Source organism: Gymnodraco acuticeps, unplaced genomic scaffold, assembly GCF_902827175.1.
Source record: "Gymnodraco acuticeps unplaced genomic scaffold, fGymAcu1.1, whole genome shotgun sequence".
In the NCBI taxonomy this organism is placed as follows: Eukaryota; Metazoa; Chordata; class Actinopteri; order Perciformes; family Bathydraconidae; genus Gymnodraco; species Gymnodraco acuticeps.
Genome location: NW_022991762.1, coordinates 182,655 through 203,919, shown reverse-complemented (window position 1 = coordinate 203,919; position 21,265 = coordinate 182,655). Strand labels below are relative to the sequence as shown.

Sequence of the window (21,265 nt, the reverse complement as noted above, 5' to 3'; positions counted from 1 at the left end):
TCAGGGGTGTCTTGTACATTTTTTATTTGCCGATTCAAAAGTATAATGGAATATGGCCCACACCTGAAACTTCATCTTGTCTTATAATATACTTCTTAAATATATATGTTGACTTATATTACATAGTAGTATTCATGTGGCAATAAACCCACTTTTCAAATACATTTAAGTTGAAAACATTTTCTAACAAATCTTAGTTGATAAAAAAAGCCCAATAACTTATTTGCATAACAAGCTTGAAATATATACTTCATATTTCCCCTTATCTTAAGCAATCTGAGGCTTCTGTTTTAAGGGATGAGCTGCCAACACTTGTTATAACAAAATAAATGAAACCCTATGGAGAGCTGTGAGCTTTTTTACTTAAATCATATTCAGGTAACAAACATCATTTACATTTGATTGATTTAACTTATAACTTAATTTATGAGGCAGAATACCTCACCTCTAGTGAGTGGCCCAGCCCTTTGTATGTGTTTCTCTATGTGGCCCCTCATTGAGGTAAAATCATCCAGTCTTGACAGACCTGTTAGATATTAGATGTCTCTCTGTTGCATGGCATGCTGTGTCTCTATTCAGTGGATTTGATAACAAGAAGGGACATCCTAGAGAATCAAACACTCAGTGGATATTGAGTTCAATGTAGATCGATTTGCCAGCGGGGGAACTGTTAAACTGTTCATGAGATACTTCAGAAAGAAGTGGAAACAAGGAAAGATGTTTGCAAATAAAAGAACGTACCTAGAAGAGCATTACCCTCACATTTCAGAGTGACTCTGAATGACCAAATGATGTTCAAGAGATGTTAAACCATAACTAAAACTCACCTCAACTGCATTTTGGTTTCTCAAGGACAGGTGTCTGTGTGACGTGTGACATGTCATTTGCATGATTGTAATGCTTCACTGCTCCTCACAGTTTTAAGGTCTTGAGTCACGTAGAGTCTGAACCGTGTTCCTGCACTCATCCTGAGAACTGGAGATCATGTTGTCAGTAACTCTGCTTGTCATGTTGGGCTTTCTGTGTCAGGGTGAGAGACTTTGAAAATGTATCATCTGAAATGATAGGAGTAATGTATGTGTGGTTCAATGTGTGTCTTTTCTTTTCATGTTTGCATCCAATGTGCTTTGTCTTTAACTCTTTATATTATCATTTAAACTGCTGCTCCATGTTGTTGGTTATCTAACATTTCACTTCTCATTTCAGAGTCTTCTGCCAACAAGTTCCTGACTCAGACTGACTCATCCAAGTCTGTTAGTGCTGGAGGGACTGTGACCATCAGCGCTACAGGGAGCTCAGATATTGGTGCTGATCTCAGTTGGTATCTTCAGAAACCTGGACAGGCTCCTAAACTTCTTATATACTCATCATCAACTCTGTTCTCTGGAACTGAGCCTAGATTCAGTGGTACTAGATCTGGTGCTCAGTACACTTTAACCATCAGTAACGTTAAGGATGTTGATGCAGGAGATTACTATTGTCTTGGTCTTCATGGTGATGGCACGTTCACACAGTGATTTAGAGCCGTACAAAAACCTCCTTCAGTCTGAAGCAAAGCGTCCTGCTGCAGAGACTGAGAGGAGGAGAACTGGTCCAGTGAACACAAGAGTCATCAAGCAGAACCACCATGAATCCAAATAAAGCTGAAACACACTCTCAGACACTCTTCAACACCCTGTTTAAACTATATTATTGTCACCCTGAACATTGAGCTGACAGGAACTTCACCAAACACTAACTCCATATTCACACTATGTTGAAAAATCAATTCTTAAAAATCTAAAAATCTACTCTCAGCTCAGATTAAAGGCTGATCTTATTTATGAGCCATAAACTTTCTGCCTCACTAAAAATCAAGTTCACATTAGGATCAAATTCTTAATCACGTTAAAACAGTGTAGTAACTTTCCTTCACCACCAGGTCAATTTCATTGCCACTTAAAAAATAAATATCCAAAGCTTTATCTTGTTCTGCAGATAGAAGTGCAGAATGTTATAAAACCTTTTAATGTCTTACTACTTTAAATAAAACACCAAACACTTCATCATGTTATTTATCAGAGAAAGCTTTATTAGGAACATCCTGAATCATCAACAAGACAGTTACTAAGCACACTCTCATCTCTGCTGAACTTCACACATCACTCTCTAAGTTGCTGCTGTCCAACACTTTACAGCAGTGTTGTTCTCGGCCACACAAAGCTTCACTTTCCTCTACAAACATTAAAGCTCCTGATGATCAGAGCAGCATGTGTTCTCCTGGGCTCCAGCGGCCCCTCTAGCCCCCACACTGGCTCCTGTGGAGGGACTGGGTCTGGCTGTGGGCATGATGGAGGACCTTGCAGGAGTACAGCTCTCCTGACATCCAGCTCTCCTGGCTCAGGCTCAGGCTGCTGCTGCTGCTGTAGCGTCCGCTCTTCTCCTCCTCCGAGCTGCTCAGGACCCCCTCTGTCACCTGTGTGCCGTCCACCTCCCAGCTCACCACGGCTCCCTGAGGAGAGTAGCCGGTCAGCAGGCAGGCCAGCGTGAGCGAGCCCCCAGAAAGCTGCTCAGAGGAGGAGGGGGCCAGCAGAGAGACGGAGGGCCTGAGCATGGAGCCCGCTGCAGGGGAGAGAGACACAAGGAGCAGATGAACTTCCACTGAGGGACAGACGCTGTGAGACAGAGTCCATACAGGACACATTCAAACATTCAGAGGCTTTACTGTCATATGCACAGTAGCTGCAGTGAATCAGAACCAGAGTCAGAATACCTTTAGTAGTCCCTCAGAGGGGACATTCACGCTGTTACAGCAGAAAAGAGCCAAAGACAGCTTCATGTTACGTAGAAGCATGCATACAAAAGTATTCAAGTAAAAAAAAAGTTATAATATAATAAAAAATACAATAAAAAGTTTCACAATTTACAAAATACAATACAACAGTTCTGAGGATTTAGCAGCCAGGTATATATTGCACATATTGCACATATTGCACATAGGCGATGTAGATAAGGCAATGAAAAGCCCAAGGCTCCTCCAACAATGCAACATACAAATATGTAGGACATAAAACAATAAAACATATTTTAAAAACATTCAAATAGTTCCAGAACAAACAGAACGAGGAAGGAAATGAGGGTTTAATAAATCAAATAAAATGTTAAACTTGACGTTTGGAGTCAGAGTGTTATTCTGTAGCTCTCATCAGAACAAGAATTATACATTGAAGGTACAGGACAGAGAAAGTGGGGGTCAGCTGTGAGCATGAGCTGTGATCACAAGAGGAGCTGAGGCATGGGAGAACACGAGGGTTTCATTCATAAAATCAAACGGTGATACTTTATATCATTCTGGCATTTAAAATAATGAATCTTCTTCTTTGGCACTCATCAAAACTCCTGAAGAGTTACATGAAAGTAAGCAACGTAATGAAGGTGTTCATGTAATGATCATTATATGAAAAGCTTTATCTCTGCTTTACAATGTTTCAGAATGAATAACTCATCTCTGAAATCATTTACTGTTAAGAAAAACAAAAAGTAACATCTCATACAGTTGAAGACTTTGTCATCTGTTTGTTTCACTTCCTTTAAACTCTTTTAAACTAACGGACTGTGAACGCACCCTGCAGCGACTCTGAACGTACAAAAACACACTTTAATGTGTTTTAACGGATCCTCAGCAGATTTTATATGAAACACTTGTTGAATGTTAAAATGTATAACAATTAAAAAGTAAATCACAATTAGATGTTATGACAGAGCAGCTGTTCTTTGGTCAATTGTGAGCTAAAAATGTTTTTATATCTTATTAGAAAAGAAAAGTAAAACGTACATATAATTCACCGTAACATCTTCTTCAAAATTAATTAAAACTAACTTTCCTTAATGTTTTCAATTCTTCAGACAAGCTTTATAGATTTAAAAAATATCAACATAATGTAAATTATCCCAAATAATTTGTTGATTTATCAAATTCTGATGTAAAAGTAAATGTAATGTTTTCTGTGTTAGAAAATACAAATCTCTGGTACTTACAGTGAACGATGAGTTTGGTTCCTCCACCAAAAGTCCACCACAGTGATACAAACTCATTGAGTGGCCGTACAAAAACCTCCTGCACTGTCAGCAAGCATGTATCACTGAGAAAGCTCCCTGATCTCACTGATAACAGAGACACATATACAGTTTTTAAATCAACAAAGCTTTTCTAAAGATATGGATTACATCTCTGGAAGAATTAAGATGATTTATGTCATTTCTCATCACTTTTCTACACCTGGCAGAGAAACCATTACAGTCTTCTACACAGCTAACGTTGTCAGTTTTATATTAGTTTCTACACGGTTAAATGAACACGAGGCTTTTCAATAATAGTTATTAACAAATGTATTTGAAACAGAACTGAAACATGTTATTGATCTACAGTGAATCTCTGTATGTATGTTAATGTCAGACAAACAGACATATCATACCAACCACAGTGGACACAAACTCAAATCCTCATCTCCACTCCTGATATAAATATGTTCTTCCATTCAGATGATAGACGGTGTAAATCCAGACAGTGTTCCTCCTGGTTTCGTGTCCCACGTTGCCTTCAGTGTGCTGAGAGCAGAGACATCATTTCCATAGAGAGGAGGCTTTGCATGGTCAGCTGATCCTCCAGTGAACTGAGAAGGTTTATAGTCCTGTGAGTTCAACACTGCAGGACTCACATGTGTCAGTCAGCAGAAAGCACCATGACTCTCATCACCATCCTCATCTGGACGCTGGCCTGCTGCTGTTTCACAGGTTCATTCACTCAGCAACATTTCAAACATCATGTGCTGCCTTTCCTCTCCTTTCTTTCTGCTGAGAAATCAATGATCTGTTTCTGTGTGCAGGATGCAGCGGTCAGACTGTGACTGTGACTCAGCCTGCAGTCGAGACGTCTGCTCCAGGATCCACCGTCACTCTCACCTGTAAAAGAGTTCCCAATGATGGCAATTGGCCATTGACGTCCTGGTATCAACAGAAATCTGGACAGCCTCCAAAGCTCCTAATAAAACATGTGAGCACACTTGAATCAGGAACAGAACCTCGGTTTAGTGGCAGTGGAAGCGGCTCTGACTTCTCTATGACCATCACTGGACTGAAGGCTGAAGATGCAGCAGTTTATTACTGTCAGAGTTACCACGCCATAAACAGTGCAGGCGTGTTCACACAGTGATTTAGAGCCGTACAAAAACCTCCTTCAGTCTGAAGCAAAGCGTCCTGCTGCAGCTGCAGAGGTGAAGAGACTGAGAGGAGGAGAACTGGTCCAGTGAACACAAGAGTCATCAAGCAGAACCACCATGAACCCAAATAAAGCTGAAACACACTCTCAGACACTCTTCAACACCCTGTTTAAACTATATTATTGTCATTAAATTCAGTCTCTTTATGAGTGAGCTGGGAAAGTTAGATTGATGTTGAACTATAGCCACTGATATCAACATATATTTAACAGTAACTTTATGAATGTCTGTACAAAACAATTTATGATATTACCGCAGTCCAAACATACGCAACACAATTTAAATCATTTGAAGTACTGTAAACACAAAATGTTGTTGTTTACACTCCACTGTGTATTTTAATAGATTTAGTATTTAAAAGACTCAATCTATTAAAATGTGTTGACATAGTAAAGCTTAAAACAGTACTGATTATGCACAACATTTTCCATAACAAAATGCCTCCTAACATTCAAAAGCAGTTCCAAACCACAGTCAGGAAATACCCAGCGAGGCATCCTGACTGGTTGTGTAGCAAGCCCTGCAGAACAACCATCAAATCACAGCTGATCCATAAACGGAGTTAGAACGTGCAATGGACTTCACCCAGACCTTTCAAGTATCACTTGTCATCAACAATTCAAAACTAAATACAAATATTCTATTCCCGGAATCCTTTTTATTATTATTATTTCTTTAGAACTAATACCTTCTCAGTTTGTGTATTTATTTAATATGGTCTACATTACTTTACATCTATTTTGTCCTTATTTCTTTTCATCGTTATGGGGTTGAATTATTATTTCAGCCCTGGAAATTACCTTGCAATATTTGTATTGGTGTATATGAGTGCATGTGTATTTGTGTACTTATACACTTGAACATCTGTATATTTTGTGTAAGTGTGAAAATACAGTATGAATGTAAAAAAAGTCACTTGAAAATAAGTGTTCATAATGTTTATATGCATATATTATTATTATCATTATTCATTTGCCAAGTACATGTGTACATATGTATATATTTATATATAGTATTTTCATTTTCAAAAATGGAAGTTGAAACTGCTATTGACATGTGCAGAAAATGACCCTATCGTTTTTCTTATATATATATGCATTTATTATTTTCTTACCCTAACTTTTATATTTTATTTTCTCCAGTTTTCTTTAGTTTTCTTTATTTCTTTGTACTCCTTCATTTCTATATGTTTTTGACGCAATAATGCCAATGTTATATTAGGATGATTCACAGGAGGGCTACTTCCCATAAGCTTCAGCCCTCCCGCTTCTACTAATGTTGTTCATCTTTGTGAGTATGAATTATAATTCTTTTTTTGTATGAATTTAGTAGAACAAAAGAATAAAAAGAAATAAAAGAAATTGTCCCACAATCATAAAGGATATTAATATAATACGAGGTTTCATACTGAAGGTATTAATACATCTTTATCACAATGAACATATGAATTAAAGAAGTACAAAGACACAGTCTCATTTTAATCAACATTTTTATTTAATGATGGTTTAAAGCTCACGCCACATTTGAGATGAATGATGAGTTTCTGTTGGAGTGAAACAAATGAAATCCAGTTGAATTGTGAGCTGATGAACAAACAGGAGAATATGCAGGAAGTGAGGATTAGAGAGCAACACTAACAACTGAGCAGAGACAGCAGCAACATGTGAGCAGAGGAGATGTGTGTCTTCATGAAGATCTCTAGCAAAGCAGCTGCTTCCTCTCCAGACAGGAAGTGATGCTCTACTCCGAGCAGCGGGCAGGGTCCAGGCTTTGAGTGACAGGGCTCTGTCCACTCAGACTGGCCTCACAGCTCACTGAGCCCGCCCCCCTCCAGCTCTCTGCAGAGAGGCTCAGGGTGCTGCTCCAGCTGTAGCGGCCGTCGCTCCCCAGGACCTCCGGGCTGTGGGACCCCCCTGAGGAGCTGCTGCTGCCCCCCAGCTTCCAGCCCAGCTTCCAGGCGGAGGGGAAGCCCCCGCTGGCCAGACACACCACGGTGGCACTGCCCTGCTGCAGCTCCTCTCCAGAGGGGGGGAGGACGCTCAGGGTGGGCTGCTGCACACCCACTGGAGCAGGGAGGGAGGGGGGAGGAAAAGGGAGACATTAGAGTGAACACTTGATTATAAGGTCCTTTTTTGATGTTGTCATTTTGCTGCTGTCAAATCCTTGTGTCAGTACTTTACGATACCAGTCACCTCTGTGGAAACATTGGTATCACTGCCTTTTTTTATTTACATTTGAGTGTTGTACGTCTTTTAAAAGAACATCCATAACATTAATCTGTTTGCAACTTACACATTATGTATCTAATATATCATATTCCAATTACTTGTATCTAGACTCTCCTTGCTCTATTGTATCTGTGTTATTGTGCTGCTCTGTTGGAGGAGCCTGTGACCTAAGATGCTCATTGAAGTATCTGCACTGTAGCTATGTACACATGACAAGAAAAGCCTTGAAGCCTTGAATCCTTATATTTCATCAAATATAACAGAATAAGTTGTGCTGCTGTTACTCTCATAAATCACTCAGGATCAGACCCCCATGATTCAAGTGTGAATGACTGACTTTGTGTAAAGTGTGCAAGCTAAAGATTCATTGATAATAATGATTGAATATCTTCACATGTGTGATGATGTTCTTTAAACTGACAGAGCTGAACGTCTCAAGTGAAAACAGTTCAAACATTTATCATCTGTCTCTTTCACTTCCTTTTCACTGCATGTCAAATCAATGAACCGTGAACACGACGACAAGCTGCATTAACTGATACAATCACAAGTTTAAATGAATCCGTATTTAACTTGAATTCAACTAAATAGTTGATATTTTAAAAGACAATAGATAAATAATGTAAATAAATACAATATTGTGAACTACAAATGTAAAACTGAATGTGGCGGAGACGTCACGCGTTAACACATTTTAATAAATAAAAACATTTAGTATAAAGTTGTTATGATAATAAAATATAATATAGACAATAAACAAGTTATTTGCTTTAAAAAATGTATTTGTACGAAACGAACAATTGATATAGAAGTCTGCAAAGGTTCCTTTCAGATTACAAGAGGAGCTTAATACAAAAATATAAAAATGGAATCTAAGTTTTTTTTAACTTGAGTCTCATTTAATAATTAATGAAAGTTATATATTTGCTAATAGTTGTATAAAATACAAATCTCTGGTACTTACAGTCAACGATGAGTTTGGTTCCTCCACCAAAAGTCAACCACAGTGATACAAACTCATTGAGTGGCCGTACAAAAACCTCCTGCACTGTCAGCAAGCATGTATCACTGAGAAAGCTCCCTGATCTCACTGATAACAGAGACACATCTACAGTTTTTAAATCAACAAAGCTTTTCTAAAGATATGGATTACATCTCTGGAAGAATTAAGATGATTTATGTCATTTCTCATCACTTTTCTACACCTGGCAGAGAAACCATTACAGTCTTCTACACAACTAACTCTGTCAGTTTTATATTAGTTTCTACACGGTTAAATGAACATGAGGCTTTTCAATAATAGTTATTAACAAATGTATTTGAATCATAACTGAAACATGTTATTGATCTACAGTGAATCTCTGTATGTATGTTAATGTCAGACAAACAGACATATCATACCAACCACAGTGGACACAAACTCAAATCCTCATCTCCACTCCTGATATAAATATGTTCTTCCATTCAGATGATAGACGGTGTAAATCCAGACAGTGTTCCTCCTGGTTTCGTGTCCCACGTTGCCTTCAGTGTGCTGAGAGCAGAGACATCATTTCCATAGAGAGGAGGCTTTGCATGGTCAGCTGATCCTCCAGTGAACTGAGAAGGTTTATAGTCCTGTGAGTTCAACACTGCAGGACTCACATGTGTCAGTCAGCAGAAAGCACCATGACTCTCATCACCATCCTCATCTGGACGCTGGCCTGCTGCTGTTTCACAGGTTCATTCACTCAGCAACATTTCAAACATCATGTGCTGCCTTTCCTCTCCTTTCTTTCTGCTGAGAAATCAATGATCTGTTTCTGTGTGCAGGATGCAGCGGTCAGACTGTGACTGTGACTCAGCCTGCAGTCGAGACGTCTGCTCCAGGATCCACCGTCACTCTCACCTGTAAAACCAGCACAGATGTTTACAAATGGAGTGATGGTGATCAGGGTATGTTCTGGTACCAACAGAAATCTGGACAGCCTCCAAAGCTCCTGATAAGATATGTGAGCACACGTGAATCAGGAACAGAACCTCGGTTTAGTGGCAGTGGAAGCGGCTCTGACTTCTCTATGACCATCACTGGACTGAAGGCTGAAGATGCAGCAGTTTATTACTGTCAGAGTTACCACAGTGGTTACGTGTTCACACAGTGATTTGTCGTCGTACAAAAACCTCCCTCAGTCAGACTGCAGAGACTCTGAGCTGTTACAGCAGGAACCACCTGCAGCTGCTGAAGAGGAAGAGACTGACACAGCCCACTGAACTCAGAGCTGACAGGAACCCACCCAGCACTATTCACTTCTTATTCTTAAATATACATATGTTAAAGGATTAATGAGATTAAACCCAGTCCGAAACACATTATATGTAAAAGCAGCATTACACACAAACCTTATTGTGATCTCTGCTTCCCCGAATTGAAACAACAAACTCTCTTTAGCTTTTCCCCACATGTCTCCACTCGGTGTGTTTCACAGCAGGAGCATCTCTGGCCTCTCTGGAGTTATTATTTCATCATTATTATAAAGATCCTGATTCAAAATGACAAAGATCAATCTAATGAAGTCTTTAAAATGTTAAACGGTGGCTGATTAAAACCCTCTTATTCACATCAATCAATGAACTTATCCATTAGTTAACCTCAAATTCACATCTTAGTTAAAAACTTCAGGTTTTCTAAAAACCAGTTTATTAGAAGTTTCCTGAAATGTTTTTTTGTTCCATTATTGAAACCAAAAACAGCAGGAACATCCAAGAGACGTTGAGTTTGAACATGATTTGACCCCTGACCCCCCCTGAGACCACCAGTGCAAAGCAGAGGCTTTAGGACGAGCAGACGTACATCACAATCACAATCAAGTTTATTACCAGATACTTTGACACATACAAGGAATTAGCTTTGGTGTCTGGTGGTACGAACATAAACAATCTAAGAAAATAAGTTGCCATAGTAGGTAAAAAATATAAAGATAATATTAAGAAGTATTTACGACACATTTAAATTTAAAAGACCTTAAAAGCTAAAAAACTAAAAATACTTAGGACAATGAATATGTGACAATATATGGCAAACTACAGTACATTATATTTAAAGTGGAGGGCTGTGCAGATATGTGTGCAAACGTGTAAAATGCAGTCAGAGTTGAGCATGATCATGGCTCACAGAATTAAGAAAGAAGAAAGAACAAGATGTTGTTCACATGATGTGCAATAATGTAATTTTGTGACTGGCGAAGCCACACACAGTCTACTATTCAACATACTTATTAGTACAAATGCTGTTCAACTATTGTTCTTCAAATCTTTATTCTTCCGCATCTTATTATTGTGCTTTCTTCCTGTATGTTCCTGCCTGTGTACATGACATAAACTGCTCACAACCAATTGCCCCTTGCAGGATTAATAAAGTTGTTGATTGATTGATTATTTCAACCAGATTTCACCGTCTAACTACTTCAGCATACTTTCAGCTAGAGACCATTCAAATATTAAAATGTTCAGCTCCTTCAGGACACTTTTCTTGTTTTTGACATTTATACTTTTTTAAATATACTGCTTTTTAAACTTATATTTTTACAATGTAACCCAATGGGAGTATCCTTCAAATCCTCTTTTACCTACACCATGTTAAAAATGCTGCTCCTTCAGCAGACTTTCAGCTACAGACTTCATTCCTACTTTGAAACGGTCACAAAACATTCAGTTATCACATTTGTATTCAGCTTTTTGATATCTTTTAGAGTTTTTGACTCATCAACGTTTAAGTTTTGGTAAATGTTCAGGCCGTTGTAGATTATATAATGGTTGTCTATGGGATGGACCATTCAGGGCTAGAGAGCGTGACATCATCACTTAGAGTGTAGAGTGTGGTGCAGCTGCCTGGTTTGGCACCCCCACTATAACTTTGTCAAGGGTGGTCGTACTCCCACCAAAATCACACTGGTGTTTGTTGTCCCCCTCTAGTTTGTGCACACTAAAGCATTTTACTCTGGGCTCAGCAGGTGAGAAACTAAAGACGGGCTTCCACATGTGGCAGACCAGGTGTTGGTGCTGCCGGATTTGGCACCTCCACTATAACTTTGTCCAAGATAGTTGCACTGTCACCAAAATCACACCGGTGTTGGTTCTTTCCATCTTATCTGAGAAGGTTTTTCATCTTCTGTCTAATGTTATGTTGGTGTCTCGTTTCGGTCATAACGCCATTTGCTGGTTTCAGAGTTATCTAACCGACCGTACTCAATGCGTCAGGTTGGGTAGTACTGTCTCTGAGCCTGTCACCTTGGAGAAGGGAGTTCCACAAGGCTCTGTTCTGGGGCCCTTGCTCTTTTTATTACATGTAAACAATATTTGTAATCAGATGCAATTGTCTACCTATCATATGTATGCTGATGACACTATTGCATACTCATGTGCTCCTTCTCTGGATATGGCCGTTTCCAATTTAAAATCTGATTGTATCACGCTGCAGCATGCGCTTCTTGATTCTAAAGTGCTATTGAACGGTAAGAAAACCAAAGCAATGCTTTTTGCTCCCAAGTCAGCATCCTCTTGCCTCTCCATTGACACTCTTGCTCTGTTGAATTTGTAGATACATACAAATATCTGGGCTTTTGGTTGGACAGAAATCTAAACTTTAAACACCACATTGAAGTTCTAACTAAGAAATTGAAATTCACTCTTGGCTTCCTTTACAGACTTAAACGTTGTTTTTCAACATCTTCCCGTAAAAGGTTGGTCTCTGGCTTATTCCTGTCTCAGCGTGACTACAGTGATACAATCTATAGATTTGCCTGTCCCACTGTTTTGGCCAAACTTGACCCACTCTACCATGCTGCACTGCGATACATATCAAATGCACCCTATAGGACTCATCATTGCACGCTATAGCCTAACTGGATGGTCCTCACTTAGTATGCGTGGGATGCAGCACTGGTTTTTATTAATGTATGAAGCCATTTTAGGTAAGCTTCCACTGTATATATGTGCCAGATTTTGCCTTCTTGGCCAGGTCAGCATTGTAAATGAGATTTTGTCTCAATGTTTTCATCTGGTTAAATTATAATTTTTTTTTTTACAAAACCATGGAAAGAGATGCACAATGCAACTTAGAGACTAAGTGAACAAAGAGAGAGGAGAAAATAGACGCAACAAGTCCACAAAGAAATGCATAATGATGAGAAAGAAGCATGACGCCACAAAGAAGTGCTAAATTACTTCATAAAGAGGCAAAACAACTACAAAGAGACCCAGACAGACTCTAGATTGTTATACAGGGCGACTGCAAAGCGATAAAGACTCACAAGAGAACTTTGCTCCGATAAAGAAGGGACTTTTATGTCACTGTATCTCAGATTCTGTGCATGATGTGAAAGATTCAAATGTCTTTACATACTCCTATTTTGACACAAGAGGGCAGCATTGTTGTTGTTTTTCATGCAGATGTAACACAGACAACTCTCAGAGAAGATTTGTTGGCCTTGATGCACAATTATCCAGTTTTTAAATAAGGTTATTGCTGGTTTTACTGCTGGTACTGGTAGTCTACATCCAGGGTGAGATACTGATTTGAGTCTACAGGGAGTGCATTAACCAGCCTTTACATAAATAGGGTTATTTTAGTTTAATGTTCAAACTGTTCTTCATATAAAATAGTTTGCATTCAGTAGCTATGTTTTATTTCTCTGTCTCTGAGCTGTAGTGGATTTGAAATGAAAGTCACTCCCACCACCAAGAGCTGAAGATGCATGAAGTGACTGCTGTATGGGAGCTAATGTCAGCCTCATAGTCAAACAAGAACCTCCCTCGTATGAAACAGCGTACAGAGTGCTGAGCTGTGACCTGACCTGAGGTTCTGATACGCACCACCGGCACAGACGCACAGAAACTACATGAGCCCCAGTCAGAGGGGAAGTGAAACTCAAATGTTCCCCTTTCCTAATCCAGATGTTCAATTATATACATAGTCACTCAGAAAAAAAGGCCATCTCTGATGAGAGATTAATGTAAAACAGGATCTACAGTGTGACTCTATGTGACTAGTACTGTGTTGCACATTTATTAACAATGCAATACAATACAATGCATAGATCAGGGGTGTCTTGTACATTTTAATTGGCCCTCATCGAATTCTAAAAGTATAATGGAATATGGCCCACACCTGAAACTTCAGCTTGTCTTATATTATACTTCTTAAATATATATGTTGACATATATTATGTATATATATATATATATATATATACATAATATATGTCAACATATATATATATATATATATATATATATATAACTTTTCAAATTTAAGTTGAAAGCATTTTCTAACAAATTTTACTTGATAAAAAAAAGCCCAATAAGTTATTTGCATAACAAGCTTGAAATATATACTTCATATTTCCCCTTATCTTAAGCAATCTGAGGCTCCTGTTTTAAGGAAAGAGCTGCCAACACTTGTTATAACAAAATAAATGAAACCCTATGGAGAGCTGTGAGCTTTTTTACTTAAATCATATTCAGGTAACAAGCATGATTTACCTACATTTGATTGATTTAACTTATAACTTAATTTATGAGGCAAAATACCTCACCTCTAGTGAGTGGCCCTGCCCTTTGTATGTGTTTCTCTATGTGGCCCCTCATTGAGGTAAAATCATCCAGTCTTGACAGACCTGTTAGATATTAGATGTCTCTCTGTTGCATGGCATGCTGTGTCTCTATTCAGTGGATTTGATAACAAGAAGGGACATCCTAGAGAATCAAACACTCAGTGGATATTGAGTTCAATGTAGATCGATTTGCCAGCGGGGGAACTGTTAAACTGTTCATGAGATACTTCAGAAAGAAGTGGAAACAAGGAAAGATGTTTGCAAAGAAAAGAACGTACCTAGAAGAGCATTACCCTCACATTTAAGAGTGACTCTGAATGACCAAATGATGTTCAAGAGATGTTAAACCGTAACTAAAACTCACCTCAACTGCATTTTGGTTTCTCAAGGACAGGTGTCTGTGTGACGTGTGACATGTCATTTGCATGATTGTAATGCTTCACTGCTCCTCACAGTTTTAAGGTCTTGAGTCACGTAGAGTCTGAACCGTGTTCCTGCACTCATCCTGAGAACTGGAGATCATGTTGTCAGTAACTCTGCTTGTCATGTTGGGCTTTCTGTGTCAGGGTGAGAGACTTTGAAAATGTATCATCTGAAATGATAGGAGTAATGTATGTGTGGTTCAATGTGTGTCTTTTCTTTTCATGTTTGCATCCAATGTGCTTTGTCTTTAACTCTTTCTATTATCATTTAAACTGCTGCTCCATGTTGTTGGTTATCTAACATTTCACTTCTCATTTCAGAGTCTTCTGCCAACAAGTTCCTGACTCAGACTGACTCATCCAAGTCTGTTAGTGCTGGAGGGACTGTGACCATCAGCGCTACAGGGAGCTCTAATATTGGTCGTCGTCTCAGTTGGTATCTTCAGAAACCTGGACAGGCTCCTAAACCTCTTATATACTCATCATCAACTCTGTTCTCTGGAACTGAGCCTAGATTCAGTGGTACTAGATCTGGTGCTCAGTACACTTTAACCATCAGTAACGTTAAGGAAGTTGATGCAGGAGATTACTATTGTCTGGGCTACCATGGTGATGGCACGTTCACACAGTGATTTAGAGCCGTACAAAAACCTCCTTCAGTCTGAAGCAAAGCGTCCTGCTGCAGCTGCAGAGGTGAAGAGACTGAGAGGAGGAGAACTGGTCCAGTGAACACAAGAGTCATCAAGCAGAACCACCATGAACCCAAATAAAGCTAACACACTCACAGACACTCTTCAACACCCTGTTTAAACTATATTAATGTCATTAAATTCAGTCTCTTTATGAGTGAGCTGGGAAAGTTAGATTAATGTTGAACTATAGCCACTGATATCAACATATATTTAACAGTAACTTTATGAATGGCTCTACAAAACAATTAATGATATTACCGCAGTCCAAACATACGCAACACAATTTAAATCATTTGAAGTACTGTAAACACAATGTTGTTGTTTACACTCCACTGTGTATTTCAATAGATTGAGTATTTAAAAAACTCAATCTATTAAAATGTGTTGACTTAGTAAAGCTTAAAACAGTACTGATTATGCACAACATGTTCCATAACAAAATGCCTCCTAACATTCAAAAGCAGTTCCAAACCACAGTCAGGAAATACCCAGCGAGGCATCCTGACTGGTTGTGTAGCAAGCCCTGCAGAACAACCATCAAATCACAGCTGATCCATAAACGGAGTTAGAACGTGCAATGGACTTCACCCAGACCTTTCAAGTATCACTCGTCATCAACAATTCAAAACTAAATACAAAAAGATTCTATTTGCAGATTTCTCCAGTTTACAAATATTGGATATTCTCGGAATCATTTTTCTTCTTTTTATTATTATTATTTCTTTAGAACTAATACCTTCAGTTTGTTTATTTATTTAATATGGTCTACATTACTTTACATCTATTTTGTCCTTATTTATTTTCATCGTTATGGGGTTGAATTATTATTTCAGCCCTGGAAATGTCCTTGCAATATTTGTATTGGTGTATATGAGTGCATGTGTATTTGTGTACTTATACACTTGAACATCTGTATATTTTGTGTAAGTGTGAACATACAGTATGAATGTAAAAAAAGTCACTTAAAATAAGTGTTCATAATGTTTATATGCATATATTATTATTATCATTATTTATTTGCCAAGTACATGTGTACATATGTATATATTTATATATAGTATTTTCATTTTCAAAAATGGAAGTTGAAACTGCTATTGACATGTGCAGAAAATGACCCTATAGTTTTTCTTATATATATATGCATTTATTATTTTCTTACCCTAACTTTTATTTTTATTTTTTTCTCCAGTTTTCTTTAGTTTTCTTTATTTCTTTGTACTCCTTCATTTCTACACGTTTTTGACGCAATAATGCCAATGTTATATTAGGATGATTCACAGGAGGGCTACTTCCCATAAGCTTCAGCCCTCCCGCTTCTACTAATGTTGTTCATCTTTGTGTGTAAGAATTATAATTCTTTTTTGTAATGAATTTAGTAGAATAAAAGAATAAAAATAAATTAAATAAATTGTCCCACAATCATAAAGGATATTAATATAATACGAGGTTTCATACTGAAGGTATTAATACATCTTTCTCACAATGAACATATGAATTAAAGAAGTACAAAGACACAGTCTCATTTTAATCAACATTTTTATTTAATGATGGTTTAAAGCTCACGCCACATTTGAGATGAATGATGAGTTTCTGTTGGAGTGAAACAAATGAAATCCAGTTGAATTGTGAGCTGATGAACAAACAGGAGAATATGCAGGAAGTGAGGATTAGAGAGCAACACTAACAACTGAGCAGAGACAGCAGCAACATGTGAGCAGAGGAGATGTGTGTCTTCATGAAGATCTCTAGCAAAGAAGCTGCTTCCTCTCCAGACAGGAAGTGATGCTCTACTCCGAGCAGCGGGCAGGGTCCAGGCTTTGAGTGACAGGGCTCTGTCCACTCAGACTGGCCTCACAGCTCACTGAGCCCGCCCCCCTCCAGCGCTCTGCAGAGAGGCTCAGGGTGCTGCTCCAGCTGTAGTGGCCGTCGCTCCCCAGGACCTCCGGGCTGTGGGACCCCCCTGAGGAGCTGCTGCTGCCCCCCAGCTTCCAGCCCAGCTTCCAGGCGGAGGGGAAGCCCCCGCTGGCCAGACACACCACGGTGGCACTGCCCTGCTGCAGCTCCTCTCTGGAGGGGGGGAGGACGCTCAGGGTGGGCTGCTGCACACCCACTGGAGCAGGGAGGGAGGGGGGAGGAAAAGGGAGACATTAGAGTGAACACTTGATTATAAGGTCCTTTTTTATGTTGTCATTTTGCTGCTGTCAAATCCTTGTGTCAGTACTTTACGATACCAGTCACCTCTGTGGAAACATTGGTATCACTGCCTTTTATAATTTACATTTGAGTGTTGTACGTCTTTTAAAAGAACATCCATAACATTCATCTGTTTGCAACTTACACATTATTTATCTAATATATCATATTCCAATTACTTGTATCTAGACTCTCCTTGCTCTATTGTATCTGTGCTATTGTGCTGCTCTGTTGGAGGAGCCTGTGACCTAAGATGCTCATTGAAGTATCTGCACTGTAGCTATGGACACATGACAAGAAAAGCCTTGAATCCTTGAATCCTTATATTTCATTAACTAAAACAGAATAAGTTGTGCTGCTGTTACTCTCATAAATCACTCAGGATCAGACCCACATGATTCAAGTGTGAATGACTGACTTTGTGTAAAGTGTGCAAGCTAAAGATTCATTGATAATAATGATTGAATATCTTCACATGTGTGATGATGTTCTTTAAACTGACAGAGCTGAACGTCTCAAGTGAAAACAGTTCAAACATTTATCATCTGTCTCTTTCACTTCCTTTTCACTGCATGTCAAATCAATGAACCGTGAACACGACGACAAGCTGCATTAACTGATACAATCACAAGTTTAAATGAATCCGTATTTAACTTGAATTCAACTAAATAGTTGATATTTTAAAAGATAATAGATAAATAATGTAAATAAATACAATATTGTGAACTACAAATGAAAAACTGAATGTGGCGGAGACGTCACGCGTTAACACATTTTAATAAATAAAAACATTTAGTATAAAGTTGTTATGATAATAAAATATAATATAGAAAATAAACAAGTTATTTGCTTCAAAAAATGTATTTGTACGAAACGAACAATTAATATAGAAGTCTGCAAAGGTTCCTTTCAGATTACAAGAGGAGCTTAATACAAAAATATAAAAATGGAATCTACGTTTTTTTTAACTTGAGTCTCATTTAATAATTAATGAAAGTTATATATTTGCTAATAGTTGTATAAAATACAAATCTCTGGTACTTACAGTCAACGATGAGTTTGGTTCCTCCACCAAAAGTCCACCACAGTGATACAAACTCATTGAGTGGCCGTACAAAAACCTCCTGCACTGTCAGCAAGCATGTATCACTGAGAAAGCTCCCTGATCTCACTGATAACAGAGACACATCTACAGTTTTTAAATCAACAAAGCTTTTCTAAAGATATGGATTACATCTCTGGAAGAATTAAGATGATTTATGTCATTTCTCATCACTTTTCTACACCTGGCAGAGAAACCATTACAGTCTTCTACACAACTAACTTTGTCAGTTTTATATTAGTTTCTACACAGTTAAATGAACACGAGGCTTTTCAATAATAGTTATTAACAAAGGTATTTGAAACAGAACTGAAACATGTTATTGATCTACAGTGAATCTCTGTATGTATGTTAATGTCAGACAAACAGACATATCATACCAACCACAGTGGACACAAACTCAAATCCTCATCTCCACTCCTGATATAAATATGTTCTTCCATTCAGATGATAGACGGTGTAAATCCAGACAGTGTTCCTCCTGGTTTCGTGTCCCACGTTGCCTTCAGTGTGCTGAGAGCAGAGACATCATTTCCATAGAGAGGAGGCTTTGCATGGTCAGCTGATCCTCCAGTGAACTGAGAAGGTTTATAGTCCTGTGAGTTCAACACTGCAGGACTCACATGTGTCAGTCAGCAGAAAGCACCATGACTCTCATCACCATCCTCATCTGGACGCTGGCCTGCTGCTGTTTCACAGGTTCATTCACTCAGCAACATTTCAAACATCATGTGCTGCCTTTCCTCTCCTTTCTTTCTGCTGAGAAATCAATGATCTGTTTCTGTGTGCAGGATGCAGCGGTCAGACTGTGACTGTGACTCAGCCTGCAGTCGAGACGTCTGCTCCAGGATCCACCGTCACTCTCACCTGTAAAGCCAGCACAGATGTTACCGTTTGTAGTGGTACTAGTGAATGTATCTCCTGGTATCAACAGAAATCTGGACAGCCTCCAAAGCTCCTGATAAAATATGTGAGCACACTTGAATCAGGAACAGAACCTCGGTTTAGTGGCAGTGGAAGCGGCTCTGACTTCTCTATGACCATCACTGGACTGAAGGCTGAAGATGCAGCAGTTTATTACTGTCAGAGTTACTACAGTAATTACGTGTTCACACAGTGATTTGTAGTCGTACAAAAACCTCCCTCAGTCAGACTGCAGAGACTCTGAGCTGTTACAGCAGGAACCACCTGCAGCTGCTGAAGAGGAAGAGACTGACACAGCCCACTGAACTCAGAGCTGACAGGAACCCACCCAGCACTATTCACTTCTTATTCTTAAATACACATATGTTAATGGATTAATGAGATTAAACCCAGTCCAAAACACATTATATGTAAAAGCAGCATTACACACAAACCTTATTGTGATCTCTGCTTCCCCGAATTAAAACAACAAACGCTCTTTAGCTTTTCCCCACATGTCTCCACTCGGTGTGCTTCACAGCAGGAGCATCTCTGGCCTCTCTGGAGTTATTATTTCATCATTATTATAAATATCCTGATTCAAAATGACAAAGATCAATCTAATGAAGTCTTTAAAATGTTAAACGGTGGCTGATTAAAACCCTCTTATTCACATCAATCAATGAACTTATCCATTAGTTAACCTCAAATTCACATCTTAGTTAAAAACTTCAGGTTTTCTAAAAACCAGTTTCATAGAAGTTTCCTGAAATGTTTTTTTGTTCCATTATTGAAACCAAAAACAGCAGGAACATCCAAGAGACGTTGAGTTTGAACATGATTTGACCCCTGACCCCCCCTGAGACCACCAGTGCAAAGCAGAGGCTTTAGGACGAGCAGACGTACATCACAATCACAATCAAGTTTATTACCAGATACTTTGACACATACAAGGAATTAGCTTTGGTGTCTGGTGGTACGAACATAAACAATCTAAGAAAATGAGTTGCCATAGTAGGTAAAAATATAAAGATAATATAAAGAAGTATTTACACCAAATTTAAATTTAAAAGACCTTAAAAGCTAAAAAACTAAAACACTTAGAACAATGAATATATGGCAATATATGGCAAACTACAGTACATTATATTTAAAGTGGAGGGCTGTGCAGACCTGTGTGCAAACATGTGTAAAATGCAGTCAGAGTTGAGCATGAACATGGCTCACAGAATTAAGAAAGAAGAAAGAACAAGGTGTTGTTCACATGATGTGCAATAATGTAATTCTGTGACTGGCGAAGCCACACACAGTCTACTATTCAACATACTTATTAGTACAAATGCTGTTCAACTATTGTTCTTCAAATCTTAATTATTCCGCATCTTATTATTGTGCTTTCTTCCTGTATGTTCCTGCCTGTGTACATGACATAAACTGCTCACAACCAATTGCCCCTTGCAGGATTAATAAAGTTGTTGATTGATTGATTATTTCAACCAGATTTCACCGTCTAACTACTTCAGCATACTTTCAGCTAGAGACCATTCAAATATTAAAATGTTCAGCTCCTTCAGGACACTTTTCTTGTTTTTGACATTTATACTTTTTAAAATATACCGCTTTTTAAACTTTTATTTTTACAATGTAACCCAATGGGAGTATCCTTCAAATCCTCTTTTACCTACACCGTGTTTAAAATGCTGCTCCTTCAGCAGACTTTCAGCTACAGACTTCATTCCTACTTTGAAACGGTCACAAAACATTCAGCTATTACATTTGTATTCAGCTTTTTGATATCTTTTAGAGTTTCTAACTCATCAACGTTTAAGTTTTATATAATGGTTGTCTATGGGATGGACTCTTCAGGGCTAGAGTGC

The 21,265-nt window shown here is 38.5% G+C and overlaps 1 protein-coding gene and 2 gene segments (V, D, J or C); 1 reads left to right on the top strand and 2 right to left on the bottom strand.

Annotated features, from left to right (window-relative positions):
* Nucleotides 1–2,045: 2,045 nt before the first annotated feature.
* The window catches only part of LOC117535066 (immunoglobulin lambda-1 light chain-like), a 111,476-nt gene continuing 92,256 nt past the window's right edge, over nt 2,046–21,265 (bottom strand). Inside the window, exons 3-4 of one of the 4 annotated variants that reach the window (XM_034199381.1) lie at nt 8,451–8,484; nt 2,046–2,601 (exon numbers count right to left, since the gene is read on the bottom strand). In XM_034199381.1, the coding sequence (XP_034055272.1) occupies nt 2,279–2,601; nt 8,451–8,484 (357 nt within the window). In that variant the 3' untranslated portion in view covers nt 2,046–2,278. Of the gene's footprint in view, nt 2,602–6,730; nt 7,322–8,450; nt 8,489–21,265 lie in introns of those variants that run through there. The other 3 variants (XM_034199383.1, XM_034199380.1, XM_034199379.1) reach the window with 3 other exon arrangements.
* The window catches only part of LOC117535060, an 89,696-nt gene continuing 82,980 nt past the window's right edge, over nt 14,550–21,265 (top strand). Inside the window, 2 exon segments of the V gene segment in view lie at nt 14,550–14,643; nt 14,820–15,121. Coding sequence covers nt 14,598–14,643; nt 14,820–15,121 — 348 coding nt within the window.
* Nucleotides 16,710–21,265, bottom strand: part of LOC117535067 — an 88,669-nt gene continuing 84,113 nt past the window's right edge. Inside the window, 2 exon segments of the V gene segment in view lie at nt 16,710–17,300; nt 18,429–18,462. Coding sequence covers nt 16,978–17,300; nt 18,429–18,462 — 357 coding nt within the window.